Source organism: Alternaria arbusti (genome assembly GCF_024043155.1).
Source record: "Alternaria arbusti strain BMP 1465 chromosome Unknown scaffold_1, whole genome shotgun sequence".
NCBI lineage: Eukaryota > Fungi > Ascomycota > Dothideomycetes > Pleosporales > Pleosporaceae > Alternaria > Alternaria arbusti.
Window position 1 is genome coordinate 1330036 of NW_026249941.1, and position 15547 is coordinate 1345582.

Genomic DNA, 15547 nt, shown 5'->3' on the forward strand with positions numbered 1-15547 from the left:
CTGAAGTTCATGGATTAGTATCATACTTACTGTATCCATAGCAATATCTCTGGCTGGGTGCGCAAGCTATTCGACCATGACAAACATCTACGTCCTCGGTTTATCGTATACGAACTCGACTTCGAAACGCACTACTGAAGGTCATGATGTGTTGCTTGACACATTGAATGGCCTGAAAGGATCCGCCGAGCTTGAAGTCCGAGCGGGGTACTTTGGGATGTGCGTGCGCCAACGTGGTATCGTCTGGCTTTGTAGCTCCGACCATAATGGTCTGGCGCAGCAAATTGGGTACGAAAATGACCCGCTGAACTTGATAGGAGCTGCTGCAAAGTTCAAGAACGAAGTTCTCTTCTCCGGTCTTCTATTCATTGCTGTAGTCCTCGCATTTGTCACTATATTGCTTCTCGCAACATTTCCGGGGTGGCACGAAGAGCGAGATGAACGAACGGGGTCTGACGTAGATGTAAGACCCTTTCCGTCGCGTCCCGTCTCACAAGTTGCGCTCGCAGCGAGTTTTGTTGCTGCAGTGCAGCTACTTATCGCGAGTTTGTGGCAGCATGTGGGATCTGTGGGTGCAGCTGCAATGGCAGAGTCAGCCAACTACGGGAATATCCGAACGGATATCGGAGTCAGCGCAATCACTATGGTCTGGGTTGCCTTTACGTTACAGATTACTGTTGCTATAGGTCTACTCGTTATGGTTCTTTCCATTATCATATTAGATAGATTGACCGATAACGATTCGGATTAATGTTGCGCGCCAGGAACGTAGGAGAACACGAGTAATGGTGACGAGAGTTCACGGTAGATGACCCCGGGCCTCCTCAGATTCATGTGAAGCGAGATGACGTATGGGTAAATTGGATCCAATTGGAAGCAGGCCCGTGCTCAGTGCGCGCTCTCCGAGGCTACCTAGGTATTTCGAGGCCTCATCTTGACCGGATGCACCCACATTCTAGCATCTTCGCTGGGAATCAGGATATATTATTACTAGCAACGAACGCATACAGAGATTACCTCAAGAACCTCGTAGATGCACGTGAATCATTTCGATGACGTACATGGGTAGCTTCCTGGGCTTCTTCTCGGAGGCCAAACTGGTTCCGCACCCCAACGAACAATACCATCGGCGACAACACCGACATTCTCGTCCCACAGCGGATGGATCGCGGATCATCTCCGTGGTAGGGAATATGCAGCGCGAAGACGTGGGCTTCTACCCCGCACATCTGGGGTAAAGCCGCAACTGGTATATCCGGATGCGTTGTTCCGCTGTGGGATAACGAAGTAAGATGGATATTCTGAACTATATAACCATTGACCAAAGCTATACGGAAGGTGCAAGAACCTTCGCTCACAATAGACTACCTAGAGTTGCTCAGCTATCGTATACGAGAATATCACCATGGACAAGCCTATAGAACCCGAGAAGCAGGAACACCTCGAAGATGTCGACATCGACACGGTCAAAAACCATGATGAGACGCTACAAGAGCACGGGGAGATAGACGTCTATGACGAAAAGTACAACAAGAAACTCAACCGGCAACTAGACCTACGCGTTCTACCTCTGTGTTGCTGGGTATATCTCTTGAATTTTCTTGATAGGGGTATGGTCCTCATCATCTCCTACCATCTCAGCACCCGCGTCAATCGCTAAAATTAATAATAGGAAACATTGGTAATGCTCGCGTGCTCAACACAGAGACAGGCGACGACATGCTCAGTAATACGGGCCTGACACCTCACGGCTACGCTCTGACCGTCACTCTCTTCTCCGTCGCGTATGCCGTGTTCGAAGTACCAAGCAACTTCGTTATGAAGCACTACATCCGACCTTCTAGATGGCTCGGCATCCTTCTTTTCGCTTGGGGAGCCTTAACGATTGGGTTTGCGGGTGTACAGAACAGTGCTACGATCATCGCTTTGAGGTTCTTGATCGGAGTCTTCGAAGCCGGTTTCTTTCCTGGTGTGTTACAATGAGACATGGAGGTTGATGAACTTGCGCTGATTACGTATCGAAGGAATTGTCTACTTCATCACGATCTGGTACCGCTATAACGAGCGGGCTGTTCGCATCGCTCTCGTCATCGCGTTCTGCAACCTTGCTGGTGCCTTCGGAGGCGCCATCGCATTCGGAGTCGGCCATATCAACGGAGCGGCAGGTCTTGAAGGATTCCGCTGGCTCTTCATCATCGAAGGAATTATCACCCTACTATCGGCGTTCCTTCTGTGGTTCTTCCTGCCCGACTACCCAGCTAGAGCGAAGTGGCTCAGCAACGCCGAAAAGAAATTCGCTATTGATCGTCTGGCTGACCGAGGCGGTGGATATAATCAGGAACATGCTAGCAAGAAAGAGATTTTGGACACCTGCTTCAGTCCACGCATGCTGCTACACTACATTGCGTATGTAGCCGACGTCGTTCCTCAGGGGTCATTCACGTTCTTTACGCCCACTATCGTTACCGGACTAGGCTACGAGTCCATTCATGCACAACTTCTGACTGTCCCACCATGGGTCGTGGGCTTCTTCGTAGCCATCACAATCTCTTACTCTGCGGACCACTTCAACGCTCGTGGGTGGCATATCACCATCGCATCACTCATAGGAGGTACTGGCTGGCTGACCGCTGGCCTTCTTCCCGCCGACGCCTATGTTCAGCGCTACGGCTGCCTATGTATGGCCGCTGCAGGTGCCTTCCCTGCAGCACCTTCCATGACGAATTGGGTGACCTGCAACTCGCCGAGCTTCCTCACCTTGCCACTCGCAATCGCGCTGCACAACAGCTGCGCAGGTATTGGTCAGATCATTGCGCAATGGATTTGGATGAACGACGAGCGAAGTCAAGGCTTCCCGACAGGCAACTTCGTGTGTGCGGCATGTAGCTTCCTGGTGGCGGCAATCGCTACAACACTCAGGCTGTGGTATGGGAGGATGAACAAGCTTGAAAGGTCAGACAGTAGGGGTGATCAGAGGGTTTGGGCATTGTAGCGGTATTCATTGGCTGGCATAACCCCCTGATACAAATGTCGCACTATGATATTAAGAACGTATGATAGTCTATGTCTCTTTTACTGCTTTAGCAACCATCTCTTCAATGCCTTAGTCATGACTTCATGGGTTCGGCTCGTCAGGTGCCCTGAATTGTACCAAAAGTACGTATCCAAGTCCGTGCATCCATACTGACTTGGGTTTGTTAGGATATCTGGCTGATTATATCCAGGGCAGTAGTCGGTGACGTTTTTGAACCCGTAGTCTTGGTAATGATCCAAAACGTAGTTCAAAACACTATTCACGTCGAACTGAAGCACCTTCACGTCCTTATGATTGGACTGAAAGTCGTTGGCATGTGCAGCGTGGATCGTGTTGAAAGAAGCAACGAGCGACGCGTTGACATTGGGCGTGCCTGGTCCACGATCCAGAGGCGGTAGATTCATGAAGAGGAAGTCCTTGTAGCCAAGCTCATAGATCTTCTCCACGTTCTCAAAAACTCGGTCCTGGATCTTCTCGTAGAGTGGTGCAAAGGATGCGTTCTTGCCTTGGGTGGATACAAGGTCATTGATGTCGTTGATGCCGATCCATATCGCTACGAGCGCTTTCTTCTTGTTGAGATGAATAGATTCGAGAGCTGGATTGCCGTAGGAGGCAAACTGTTCGATCTGCCGTTCGAGTGAGACAGTATGGTTGTGATGAAGGGGTGTGAATCCAGCTTCCTCGATAGTGTTCGCGCCAGCATATGCAAAGTCCCAAAGCTGAACGTCGCACTCTCTTGGATTGTGCAAACCATCCTCGACACCACATCCAGTCAAAAGCTCCACCCAATTAGGGCCACCTTCTGCCGTTCCCGTAAGGTTCTGCACGATACGATTCGAGAAGAGCTGTGCGGGCGTAAAAGAGAAGTTGAATTCATCGCCAATGAAGGTGTAGTTTTGATGGCCGAGGGTACCCTGCACGTATGTGTAGCTATCCCCAAAGGCTATCAGAGATTCTGTGGAATGCGATTTAAAAGAGCTTTGTTTCTGCTTCGGATGCGTGGGGGCAGCATTTGCATGCACAAACAGTGTCAAGACGACGCTTGAACTCGCGGTGAGCTTCATATCGGCAGAGCGGAAAACGATTTCGAAGGCTTGATGATCGTCACAATGATCTCTAACAAGCTTGGCTACTATTTATATCGGCGCAGTCGGTATAGATGGATCTTCGGCAGCGTGGGTTTAACGGAACAATTACCCCCGACTGGTGGCGCTGCGGGAAATCTGGAGCTGGACTTTTCCGGGGTAGATTGACGATGATGCGGGGTATCCCAGTTACCCCGAGCCTCGTTCAGGCGTAGCATCAAGTAAGGACCACAAAGCAGCTTCCGAGCTTGCAGTCTCGTCCTTGGAGGAAATACAGTCGTGGTAATGTCGTACGCCTTTGTACTCGTACCACCATCGCCCCGGATAATGACGCGTTCGATCTGCTTTCACAAAGCCCATATCTTGCAAAGTCCATATTGGGTCAACTTTATTTTCTTTTTGTCCACAAGCAAGTAGACCAGTGACGAAAGGCTGCAAAGATACAACATGAGCCAACGGGACACCCATTCTCAATGGTAAGTCCTGCCACCACCAATTCGAGGCGTCCATGCAGAAAAATGGACCAAGGATTCTGATGGCATCAAGGTAGACGTCTTCCCTGGTGTTCGAATAATCCACGATAGGCCGTAGCGTTTCAGAGATGAGGCCGAGCATACCGTATAGCTTGTCTCGAGGGTCTTCGCAGCCCATGCTAGAAAATTGACGTAGTAGATTGCACAGTAGATGCGAATACCCAGGTCGAACAGGCTCCGCGTGTGCATAACGATTAGAAAGTAAATACGTCATTGGCGACAGAGTTGGATGTTCCAGAAATCCAGCAAACAATGCAGCCTTGAAGAGGACATCCCAGTCCATCCAGACGTGACCGCACAGGATATGTGCCTTTTTGGGTAACATTACTTCCTGCACGATCCATAGACGCGTGAAGTAACGGTTTCTCAGGATAGCCTCAGTATTCTCGGCATTCCTGTTTTTGGAGTACCTTCGCGCTGCTCTTAACGAAGACAAATCTAACCAAACAATGACATAGATGCATTCGGAGTAAATTCGAGCCATTAGGCGAACTTGATGATTACGTTCCGCCGTGTCCTGTTGGTTGATACATATCTGAGTGATGAGATTAGTCCATGCATGCATAGACAAGTAGATGTAGGACCTACCTGATCGATCCAGAGGTACTGGGTATTGGCTCCGTCTGAGCGAAAGGCGGAAAGGAAATCGAACAAGTTCATTCTAACAGCGAGCAGCTTGTTATTGATAGCGATATACCTATTATCTGATGGTCCACCCCAAGTGTATGACAGAGCGATGAACTCGGGTGCAGTGTTGATGTCGAATATCTCAAGTTCGCAGTAAATGAAGTCGCGCTTGTATAGCGTATTGGCCACAGGTTGAGATCGCAACAATCTTGCGAGACGGATCTGCTGCTTTGATCCGTCCAGTTCTCTATACCTGTAAAAGTCCGATGTCTGCGGCATTCTCGCTGCGTTGCCGACTGAGTTGTCGGGCTTGTCCACCTCATCAATCAAAGACTGAATGGTATGCTCCGGTACCAAGATAAGCCTAGAGTTGAGCTCAAATTGGATCTAGCGCCTCGTAGAAAATAAGGTAACGACGCGCAAAGCGATTGAGTGAAGTCGTGTATGAAGGCAAAAGCGAACGAAGAAGGAAGGACTGAGCCGTTTAGCACAGCCCCACCTCAGCCGCAGACTAGTATCTAGGGCTCTTTTCTCTACTCAACCGACTTACGGGAGAAACGTATATGAGCGCGTTGCCCAACGATTGCCTTAGCAATAGAGCTTGTTATCTAAAATGGTATCAATGCTACAAGATACAATGGTGGTACAAAAGAAGCGGCACAGCCTTACTCTTCGAAAAAGTCACCCCAGCTAAACCCACCACCATCACCACCGTCTCCAGCATCGCCACCACTCTGTCCACCCTGTCCACCCCAGAAGTCCTGATCTTGACCCCGAGATCCGACGCCAGGATCTTCGCCCCAGACATCTTCACCGACTTGGCCTGTACCTGGCTGTTGATCGGGGTTGGGCTGATACGGATCGGTCGCTTGTGGGGAAGCATCGTCTTCTTGTTGCCTGGCTTCTCGCCCTCTTTGCATAGCTTCGTAGCCCGCCATTGTAGCTGCACCTGTCGCAGCACCCTCTCCAGCTCCCAGTCCGCGCGCTGCAGTGCCAACCTCACCTGCAATACCGCTTTCGCCAGCAGCACCTACGGCCCCAGCACCGGCAGCACCCGCTTCACCAGCTGCAGCAGCTCCCGCGGCTTCACCACTGCCACCTACCCATGGCATCCACATTGGCCACATGCCACCAGAACCACTATGTCGACTGAAATAGTCAAAGTCGATGCTAACAGCCGTAGCAAGCATTACGGCGCGTTGATCAAGGGTCATGCCAGGGTAGTCTTCTAGTGATGGTCGGCTCTGCTCACCAGTTTTGGAAACCATGCCTGACGGCTCACTTGCCAGCCCGGCAGCGTCCATTCTCAACGCATAAACACCCGTATCAGTGAATATTTCGCGCGCGAAGCCTCCGAAGTTGCGGTTAACAGAACCCGCTAGCCGCCCGTCTTCAGACATCAAGCTGAAGTCCCAGGACAAAAAGGGTTCGTCAACCCTGGCAAACTGGAGCATGCCCACTTCTCGGGTATCGCCTTCTGCTACTGCCACGGCTTTAGAGTCTGAGATTGGCAGGTCACCAGAGGACAGTTGGGGCGCGTCTGGTCCTGCGGCGGCGTCCTCGAGATTCCTTGCGAGATACAGGTTGTACTTCCTTCGTAATGGTGCCCACTCCTGTTCCGAAGCTCCGATAATCCTCATGTCTCGGAGTGCCAAAGTTGAGACATTTGCGCTCGTTTGGTTGGCTATGCTTTTGACACTCGTGCCTTGCAGACTTGCCGAGCTGGTATAGGTGCTCTCATCGGGCCCTACCGCATCATACACGCGTATTCTCGAGTTGATCCAGCTGAAAGGTCTATGAAACCTTAGTATTTCCTTTTCGTCCCGGTCAAAGACGTGAGTCGTGAAGCTGCGGTGCGTCTTGAACATCTGTCTCGCCATGGCGTTCCCTATGCCATGGTCTTGCTCGGCGAGATATCCAATATGATTACCGTGCGGGTCCATGATAACGTAGCGGTTCGCTTGCTCGAAGCCCATGAGCACGTTCATCATTTCCAGCTGCCGTTGTACTATAAGAGACGAGTTGTCCAGAAGACGCATGGCGGGGTGTGTCTGCTTTAGGACGGCGTTCGGGTCTTCGGGCATGTACACGGGCGTTACGAGGTTGTTCTCGGAGTCGGGCGTGGTCGAGAGGGCGTTGGACACGGCGTCCACTTTCGATGTCTCTTTGGGGGCCCCATCATGTGTGTTTGATGAGGAATCGTTGCTAGGTGGTCTCGTAGAATATGCTGAGGTCGTTGGCGGCGTCGTGTTGCGCGGTAGGCGACTGCGAAGGGCTAGCCGTGGTATGCTTTTCGTGGTGATTGATCGAGCGCTCTGGCGTGGCAGTCGTAAAGACCATCTTGCCGCTGGCAGCATCTTGAAAGCTGTTCGGTATATATCTAGAGCTGCTGTATGTTTGGAGTAAGTCTCTGATCAGGCAGGAACTATTCGTGTAAGAGGTGCAGATGCCTAATCGCTTTCGCGTGGCGTCACGAAGACGTTCTTTACTTTCTCGGAGGTAGCTGCTCTTATTACGTCACAACAGGCGTTCCTAGGGCAAGCACAAGCCCCAGCCGCAGTCTATGGGTATCGTGATGCATATACTGTGTGCGACTGTCAACGACCGCTACGCGCATTCAAAAACCAGTGGTACGGTGGCTGTCGTGTGTTAGGAACTGGACTGCTGTGCGGTCGGCCAAGACGGCCAATCAAATCCGGCCTTGGCAAACAGTCATCTCCAAACTTTTTGCGCTCTCCTCTCACCTTCAGCACCACTCCACCATGAAGCTCGCAACGCTCGTCGACGACGCCATTACCTGAAGTCGCAAAGGCCGGGTAAGTACCAACGATTCCCTTTCACGTGTTTCACTGTCTTATGATGACAACTTTTCACTTATACGATTGCCGGCGCATGCATTCACTTGACTGCGTTTGGCTCTCGATGCTGTTTCCGTTACAATAGACTACAACGGTATCTGATCGACATTACTTGCTACACTTCACATTGCCTCAAAACCCGCGCAGGACTAACGCGAGTACAGTTTCGTCGAACATCGAGCTGGACTGAGGCATGTCTTCGACTCAGCAGCTTGAGCATGCTGTTGCTGCAAGCGAGGAGCGCCCAGAGGGTCTACCTCAGCCGAACCAAGAACCAGCCAACGGTGTTTCGAGGAAACCTCGCCCAAAACGACCCAACTATAACGAAATACATGCGAAGCCTCTGCCACTAGACGTATATGCGCTGCCTGCCTTCATCCCGCACAACCCCATTTCCATCGTGCGACTATTCATCAGCCTGATTTCGCAGTCGCTGTGGTCGCCCGAGTCACACATCGTCATCCACAGAGCATACTACTCTGCAGAGACCCAGTCAATCCACGTCACCGATCCGGCCTCCATCCGAGCTCTTTGGGAACAAGGCTTCTGGGGCAAAGGGTCCCTCAGCCGAAGTGAACCACAGTGGTTAGTCGCTGAAAAGCGAAGGCGAGGTGCCCAGGCGTCCAAGACAAGCACCGAGGTTACACAATCAAGGCGGGAAGAGCGCAGACAATTCAAGTTAGAGAGAGCCAAGGCGCAGCGCGAGGCTATTGAGCAACAGCTACGGCAAGAAGGCAAGATCGTATCCGACGCCAACATCAACAAGCTCGTAGGTAGCGACGCCAAGGACATCACCAAGCCAGAAGATGCAACAGCAACTCCGGCGATCAATGAAAACACAGATGGCCCTGCCGCACCGGCCGACGCTGAAGCTGATCTAGAGGTTGACATTGTGGATCTTGAGCATCTTCAGCTCACACCCGAGGAGGCTTTCTTCCTGACATACGTCCTTGGTGCTTTGCAAGTCGTCAACGTGGACACCCAGGCTCCCATGGATCTTGCACAACACTACCCAGCATGGTACCTCTTGCGTGTATACTGCGCCCATGCGTCCAGTTCTGGCGAATCCGATGATCTCAAAAGAGCTTTGACGCATCTTCGTACTGCGTACCGTATGAGCAATGACGCTACTCGAGTGGATCCTGCTATGACGTGTATTCCGCCTATTGAGCCTGACAACCCTTTCCTGATGAAATACGTTGTCTTTCACCACTTCCGATCCCTGGGCTGGGTCGTGCGGCCTGGTGTCAAGTTCGCTGTCGACTACTTGCTCTACATTCGCGGTCCTGCGTTCACACATGCCGAGTTTGCGATCATGATCATTCCTTCCTACTCAGCCCCATACTGGACCGAGCAAACGGACGGTCAAGCCCAAGTCAGAGCCGCGGAAAAGGAGCGCAGGGACTGGTGGTGGTTCCATCGCGTAAACCGAGTGCAAACCCAGGTCATGAAGACACTGATGCTGGTCTACGTTGAAGTACCGGCACCGTGGGATGCGGATTATATGAGCTTGGATGGGTTCAAGCTTGACATTGGTAGCATTTTAAAGAAGTACACAGTTCGAGAGTTCGTCTTCAAGAGGTGGAGTCCAAGCAGAAACAGAGATTGAGCTACGGAATACTGGAGTCGATACCGGTAGAGACGAAGCTGTACGAGTTATGAAAGCCGATGAATACATATACCACATACCAACCTTGACCTACTCCCGCTTACGTCACACACGATGCTTACACCAAGGACTCAATATTGACATTTCAGTGATCCACATTGAGGAGTAAGTATATGCGAATCGAGCATTGACTCAGAGCAAGACTGGGCAGCCGGGCAGGGAAATAGGCGATTGGCCCCTTGATTACACGAATATTTCACTCTCGACGCTCGAGCTCGAGCTTCTTAGAGCACGCCATCAAGTACCCTTCTAATGTATATATATTCAAGACCTTGCCCTGATTTCGATTCGATCGTCCCCTGCATAAACACCCATAACCACACGTGGGAGCTCGACCGTACACACAGCCTTTCGAAGCTCGGGTCGACTTACAGCTCAGTCTTCAATCACAACCACATCGTCGATCACCATACCGACCTCCCGTCGCGTCGCTGACATCATGATTCCACAAGATGCAGCCCCTCCCGCACAAGGCCCGAACGAAACCAGTTACTTCTTTAGCCTACTCAATCGCGACGTCCGAAACCTAATCTACGATCATATGACGCTTGGTCAAATTCGTAACAAAGACGGGACCCATTGGATTGGCTTCAGAGGTACCTGTCGGCAGGCAAAACAAGAAGCTGAAGAGGAGGGCGTGCGCCATCTATGGATATACGTCCAGGATATTTGCAGTAAATTCACCAAGACTACAGGATTTGATCTGAGGCTACCGCGTCAACTGAAAAAGATGGAAGACTTTATTGGACTGACAGAATTGACGCTGATCACCAACGCACCTGTTCACATACTCGACCTTCGCCAGGATTGCTGTCCTCGCACTGGTCTCGAGGACTTGCTCTGTATTGAGATCGAGAGTATTGCTCTTCATTACACTGGTGAACAAACACCGGATAGCCCGAAAGATCTGACAGAAGCTGCCGTACTAATGCTATTATGCCTGGTGGAAAAGAGTTGGAAAAATCCCCACAGGATGGGTATCACACCGTGCTCGTTTCATAACAACGACATTACTATCTCGTGGGATTATCGCAGCCGTACTCGCGAGGATGAATACGAGAGCGTCCCAACCTACCAACTCAAGAAAGAACTTTGCAATTGAGGTGTCACATCAAAAGATATGCCACACCGCAAGCCCGCTGTGATAGACGTTCTTCTCTCACAAGATGCCAACAAGCTGCGTGCCATTAACGCCACAACTTCAGAGTCAGCTACAGGCTCTCCGCAAGTACTGGCTGGAAAACGGTTCTATGTTGTAGAGGTAGATGGCTCACTCGATACCATGGCGTTCGAAAGCGATATACCGCCTTTCCATGCGGATACCAACCTTTTCGATCCCCATAAATCAAGATTCTATGCAGACACATCGCTATTTTACGCTACCAACCGACGGAACTCCGTTGGCATGGTGCGTCTGGGTGAGATTCATTATTACTTTGGTGGAGGCATGTGCGAGTCCTTGATACAAGACGTGTGGGACGAAACGAGGAAAGAGGATCAAGACAGGGGCTCTGTACCAGTTCAGGTCTGCTGGAATGGTATCAAATATAACTAAGAGAATGAAGAAGCAGGAACTAAAGGCGACGCCAGGCTCTAGTACTCATAGTGTTTCGTATAGTAAGCGAGTCTTTTACCCCCAAAGCAGTTTTGCAACCGAACAGGATATATTGGTGCAGAGCGCTACATACTGTAGCACCCAAGACTATCTCATCGCCCCGTTCGCCCCTGGCGTAGTAAACTCCGGCGCAGCCTTCTTGACTCCAAACCTCTTGCCTAGAATCACAAACTGACCCACCAGAATCATTTGACTCCATTTTGGCCTATCACCATCGTATATCGCATCATGCAACAGGTCCTTGCATTTGTCCCACTCCAGAAACCCAAGAGCCTCGACATTCTCCTTCGTGATCAGTCTCTGGAACAACTGGTGGACAGGGCCATCGGGTTTGTACTTCACTGGAGCAGAGAAGGGGTGTTTTTTGCGAGCGTAGAGTTCAGGCGTGATGAATGGTTTCATGGCTTCTTTGAGAATCCACTTCTCGCTGAAACTGCGAGTTTGAGGGTCGTAGCGCAGCTTTACAGAGGGCGGAAGCTTCATCGCATATTCCGTTAAGCGATGATCGAGGAAGGGCTGACGGCCTTCGACACTGTGGGCCATCTCGCAGCGGTCGCCTAGTACGGTAAGTAGGCCGTTTGCGAGAGAGGACTTGATCCAGATGTACAGCGATGTATGAAGCGGATGCCACTTTTTGGCCATAAGCTCGCGGGTACGGCCATCGACAGCGTTCACGGCCGTAAGACGTTTGTCGCTCTGTCCAAACTCGTTGAAAACCCAAGGCGCAAAGAGCGGGTCACGGAGAGAAGCGGTCTGCGTAAAACCAAGGAAAGAAGTGTTGTTTACCTGGGCACGAATGGCAGCCGATGTCGCAAGTTCCTTTGGACCTGATGTCTCTGAGCCCTCTAAGCTCTTGAGTGTTGCCATGCGCTCTTCTTCCGGAACTCCGGAATTTGGTCTTGATAGATCTGGTTCGCGAACGAAATCCGTAAGGAGCTCCCGATATCCCGCAAAGTGTTCATCTGATCCTTCTCCAGTGAGGACGACCTTGATACCTTCATCGCTGGTAAGTTTGGAAAGCAAGAACTTGCCAACAGTGCCTAGATCAGTTACTGCTGCTTCGTTGTGCCAGACTGCGTTCTCGATGTTGGCGGCAAAGTTCTCCTCGGTCATCTCGCAGTGATGCATCTTGACTCCTAGCCATTCAGCTGTGCGACGTGCGATCGGCTCTTCATCGTGTTCTTCACCGATAAACTTGACGCTAAAGCAGTTGATCCGCTCTGATGCTGGAGCTGTGCCAAGCTGTGCGCCTTCAGTGTCCATCAGATGCTTGACCATGCCTGCTATTGCGCTTGAGTCGATGCCGCCGCTCAGGAATACTCCGATTGGTACATCCGCCCGAAGTCGATCTCGCACAGCATCAACAAGGTGTTTTCGGACACCCTGGATCATCTCATCTTCACCTCTCGTTTCGATTTCACGCTAAGCTTGTCAGCGATTTTGTGATGCACACGCCATAGCACATACCTTGTCTTTGAAGTCGACGTCCCAATACTTGTCTTGCGAGATGGTGCTGAACGATCTGCAGACGAGGTAGTGACCAGGCAGTATCTTCGAAACTCCTTGGAAGATGGTTCTTCCATCGCACAGCCAGCCCACGTCTTTGATGCTCTGCACGTCCCACTCAGGTTCCCATCCAAAGGGAAGAAATGCTTTCATTTCGGAAGCGATCTACCCAGTGGTTGTCAGTTCGAAGTATTTGCGACGAGTGAAGAGCGGCCATACCAGCAACTTGCCGTCCAAAATTGTGTAGTACATGGGCTTGATGGCATAGCGATCGCATGCGGCAATGAAGACCTGAGACTTGGAATCATATAGGCATAGTGAGAACTCTCCACGCAAGTGCGGAAGGAACGATAGACCATGCTTCTTGTAAAGCGCCAGTGCAATCTCAGAGTCTGACTGGCTCTTAAACCTGTAGCCTTCGGCACTAAGGCGATCCCGAATCTCTTCATAGCCGTACAGCTCGCCGTTGACTACAGCGTGAATATCATTGTCTGCATCGTGGAATGGTTGTTCTCCTTCTGGGTTCAAGTCGACGATCGCTAATCTGTTGTGCCCAAGAGCTAGATGATCAGGATGTTAGTCACGTGTTCTCCTTGCACCCGTAGTCATTTCTTGACGTACCCACGCGACAATCTTCGCTGATCCAATGACCATCTGCATCAGGTCCACGATGCTTGATGGTATCCAGACTCTTTTGCAATGTTTTGCTCAACTCTCCACGTTCCTTCGCTAACGGTCCATGACCCCGCAATGCGACCGCACAAGTGATGCCACACATGGTTGCGCGATCCAAGAGATCCAAAAGGAGAGAGCGTGCAGCGCTTCCCCATATCTTTTGATCCGAAGACCGGCGATACTTCCAAACATGACGTAGACACGAAAGTCGTAGCAGTGATCGTTCAATGAGGTTTGATCGTGCCTGATAAGCCCGCGTCGCTTGTTACTGGTTTGGGTGTTAGTGGATGCCCCTGGATCGCCCAGATCGCGCGGCTCCCAGCGGGATCTTCGGACTTTCAACAGCACGACCCCAGGTCTTCCACACATCTTCGGCTGTGTTATCGTGGTTGTTCCGCGATGGCTCCTAAAGCCAGCGTTCGTCATTCTCGACCGGCAAACCCCGGATGTAGCGACGGTATTCCCATCCACGCCATGCACACTTGAGACATTGCTTTTTGTGCTCGATACTCGGGCCCGCCATTCGATCTTCCGGCTCCGATGGGCGAAATCGACAGAAAGATTCCCTTGACTCCGATCCAAGGAGGCCATCTTCGCTGGCGACATGGTATTTCCGCAACCCGGGACAAGCCGCCGTTGTACGCTTCCTGCAGTGACCATCGACCGCCACCAAATCTTCGCTCCGCAAACCCTCCTCAGTCAGATCCCATGAAACCACCAGTTTCTTAATCCAGGCTGGTTGCGGCTGCCAGTACTTCACCAGGGAGCGGTACTTGTTGAGCTTGAGATTGCCTCTCTGGCCGACAGGATCATGCGCATACGTCAAGCCGCTCTCCAGAATGAAGAAAAGGCGTCTAAAACACTCGGTAATTGATCCACACATCCCGTATCCTTCGCTGCTCTTTCCGACCGGGCCCGAGAATTGTATCGTTAGGCTATCGAGCCACAAGCTGAAGATGGCGTTTAAGGGTCGGAAACTCTCAAAGAACTCTCGGCGCTGGTCAGCGCAGCCATGGATTGCACGTCCAGGAATCACTAATGTCAGATGCCGAAGCGTGTGGAACTTAGCATGCATTCCAGTAGGCGTTCTCGTTGCGACAGGTAGCAAGATGCGCACCCCTAGGTCGCTTTTTGGATGGACAATCTTCTTGTAAGCCAGCAACCAGCTTTTTGTCGCACGGATCGAGACTCCTTCGCACTCGCGCTTTGCTTGTCGACACGACAAAATCAGTCCACGACATTGTTCATTGTCAACAGGCGGAAAGTCCAGAAGCTCGTACATTGAGACGCGGATCTCAGCAGGTAGTCTGAAGAAAGATGAGGACGACTGGCTATTTTCCTTTGGTGCCATATTCAGTCGCTCCGCATCCAGGAATGAGTTGTGAATTGATAGGGTGCTCCAATTTATGGAGTTGCAGCGGTCATATACACCGACTCTGGAAGCTGTTGCCTAAACCCCGCACATCTGGTTGGCTGACGCATGATCTTCATACTGCCAATGTGCGACCTATCTCCTCTTTCAGAAAGAGGAACATGAGTGCCCAGCAAGTCTTTAGATCGTTTCAATCTCACCTGCGGTAACCACCTCGATGGGGTAGAGGTGACGCTGCTACTAGGTCGCCGGTGAGTTAATGAAGACTGCTCGGTATGGTGCAGTAGTGAGATGGGCAGTTTGTAATCCATCCCTATAGCTCATGTGTACTCAGACATACTGAAATGGCCTGGGAGTTCCGTCGATTGCTGATGCGGGTTCCTGAGATTGATACTTTTCCAATTCAAAGCCATCTGTCGTAGACCGCTTTCAGGGCTGCTGATCAAACTCCAGTCTGCGCTTACTTCAAATCTAAGTGCAGCAGCAGTAGATGCCTTCACTGCTGACTGACTTCGGCTGAAGCAAATCTTGCCATCTCGTAAGGAAAGGGTCATTTCCACGTTACTATCGGCA

The 15547-nt window shown here is 51.2% G+C and overlaps 6 protein-coding genes across 6 annotated transcripts; 2 read left to right on the plus strand and 4 right to left on the minus strand.

Moving 5' to 3' along the window:
- Nucleotides 1-1405: 1405 nt before the first annotated feature.
- On the plus strand, nt 1406-2992 carry J4E86_000481 (uncharacterized protein; the record flags this gene model as incomplete). Its single annotated transcript, XM_051441055.1, has 3 exons — nt 1406-1610; nt 1673-1969; nt 2025-2992. The coding sequence occupies 3 exons, from the start codon at nt 1406-1408 to the stop codon at nt 2990-2992; spliced, it is 1470 nt and encodes a 489-aa protein (XP_051307226.1).
- An 80-nt stretch (nt 2993-3072) lies between these two features.
- J4E86_000482 (uncharacterized protein) lies at nt 3073-4098 on the minus strand (the record flags this gene model as incomplete). The annotated part of the gene is made up of 1 exon (XM_051441056.1): nt 3073-4098. The coding sequence occupies one exon, from the start codon at nt 4096-4098 to the stop codon at nt 3073-3075; it is 1026 nt and encodes a 341-aa protein (XP_051307227.1).
- Nucleotides 4099-5135: 1037 nt separating this feature from the next.
- On the minus strand, nt 5136-5558 carry J4E86_000483 (uncharacterized protein; the record flags this gene model as incomplete). The annotated part of the gene is made up of 3 exons (XM_051441057.1): nt 5136-5187; nt 5241-5258; nt 5305-5558. 3 exons carry the CDS (start codon nt 5556-5558, stop codon nt 5136-5138), a joined length of 324 nt encoding a protein of 107 aa, XP_051307228.1.
- A 386-nt stretch (nt 5559-5944) lies between these two features.
- Nucleotides 5945-7636, minus strand: J4E86_000484 (uncharacterized protein; the record flags this gene model as incomplete). Its single annotated transcript, XM_051441058.1, has 1 exon — nt 5945-7636. One exon carries the CDS (start codon nt 7634-7636, stop codon nt 5945-5947), a length of 1692 nt encoding a protein of 563 aa, XP_051307229.1.
- A 694-nt stretch (nt 7637-8330) lies between these two features.
- J4E86_000485 (uncharacterized protein) lies at nt 8331-9746 on the plus strand (the record flags this gene model as incomplete). Its single annotated transcript, XM_051441059.1, has 1 exon — nt 8331-9746. One exon carries the CDS (start codon nt 8331-8333, stop codon nt 9744-9746), a length of 1416 nt encoding a protein of 471 aa, XP_051307230.1.
- A 1762-nt stretch (nt 9747-11508) lies between these two features.
- J4E86_000486 (uncharacterized protein) lies at nt 11509-13705 on the minus strand (the record flags this gene model as incomplete). The annotated part of the gene is made up of 4 exons (XM_051441060.1): nt 11509-12843; nt 12889-13092; nt 13147-13487; nt 13549-13705. The coding sequence occupies 4 exons, from the start codon at nt 13703-13705 to the stop codon at nt 11509-11511; spliced, it is 2037 nt and encodes a 678-aa protein (XP_051307231.1).
- Between the last annotated feature and the right edge of the window lie 1842 nt (nt 13706-15547).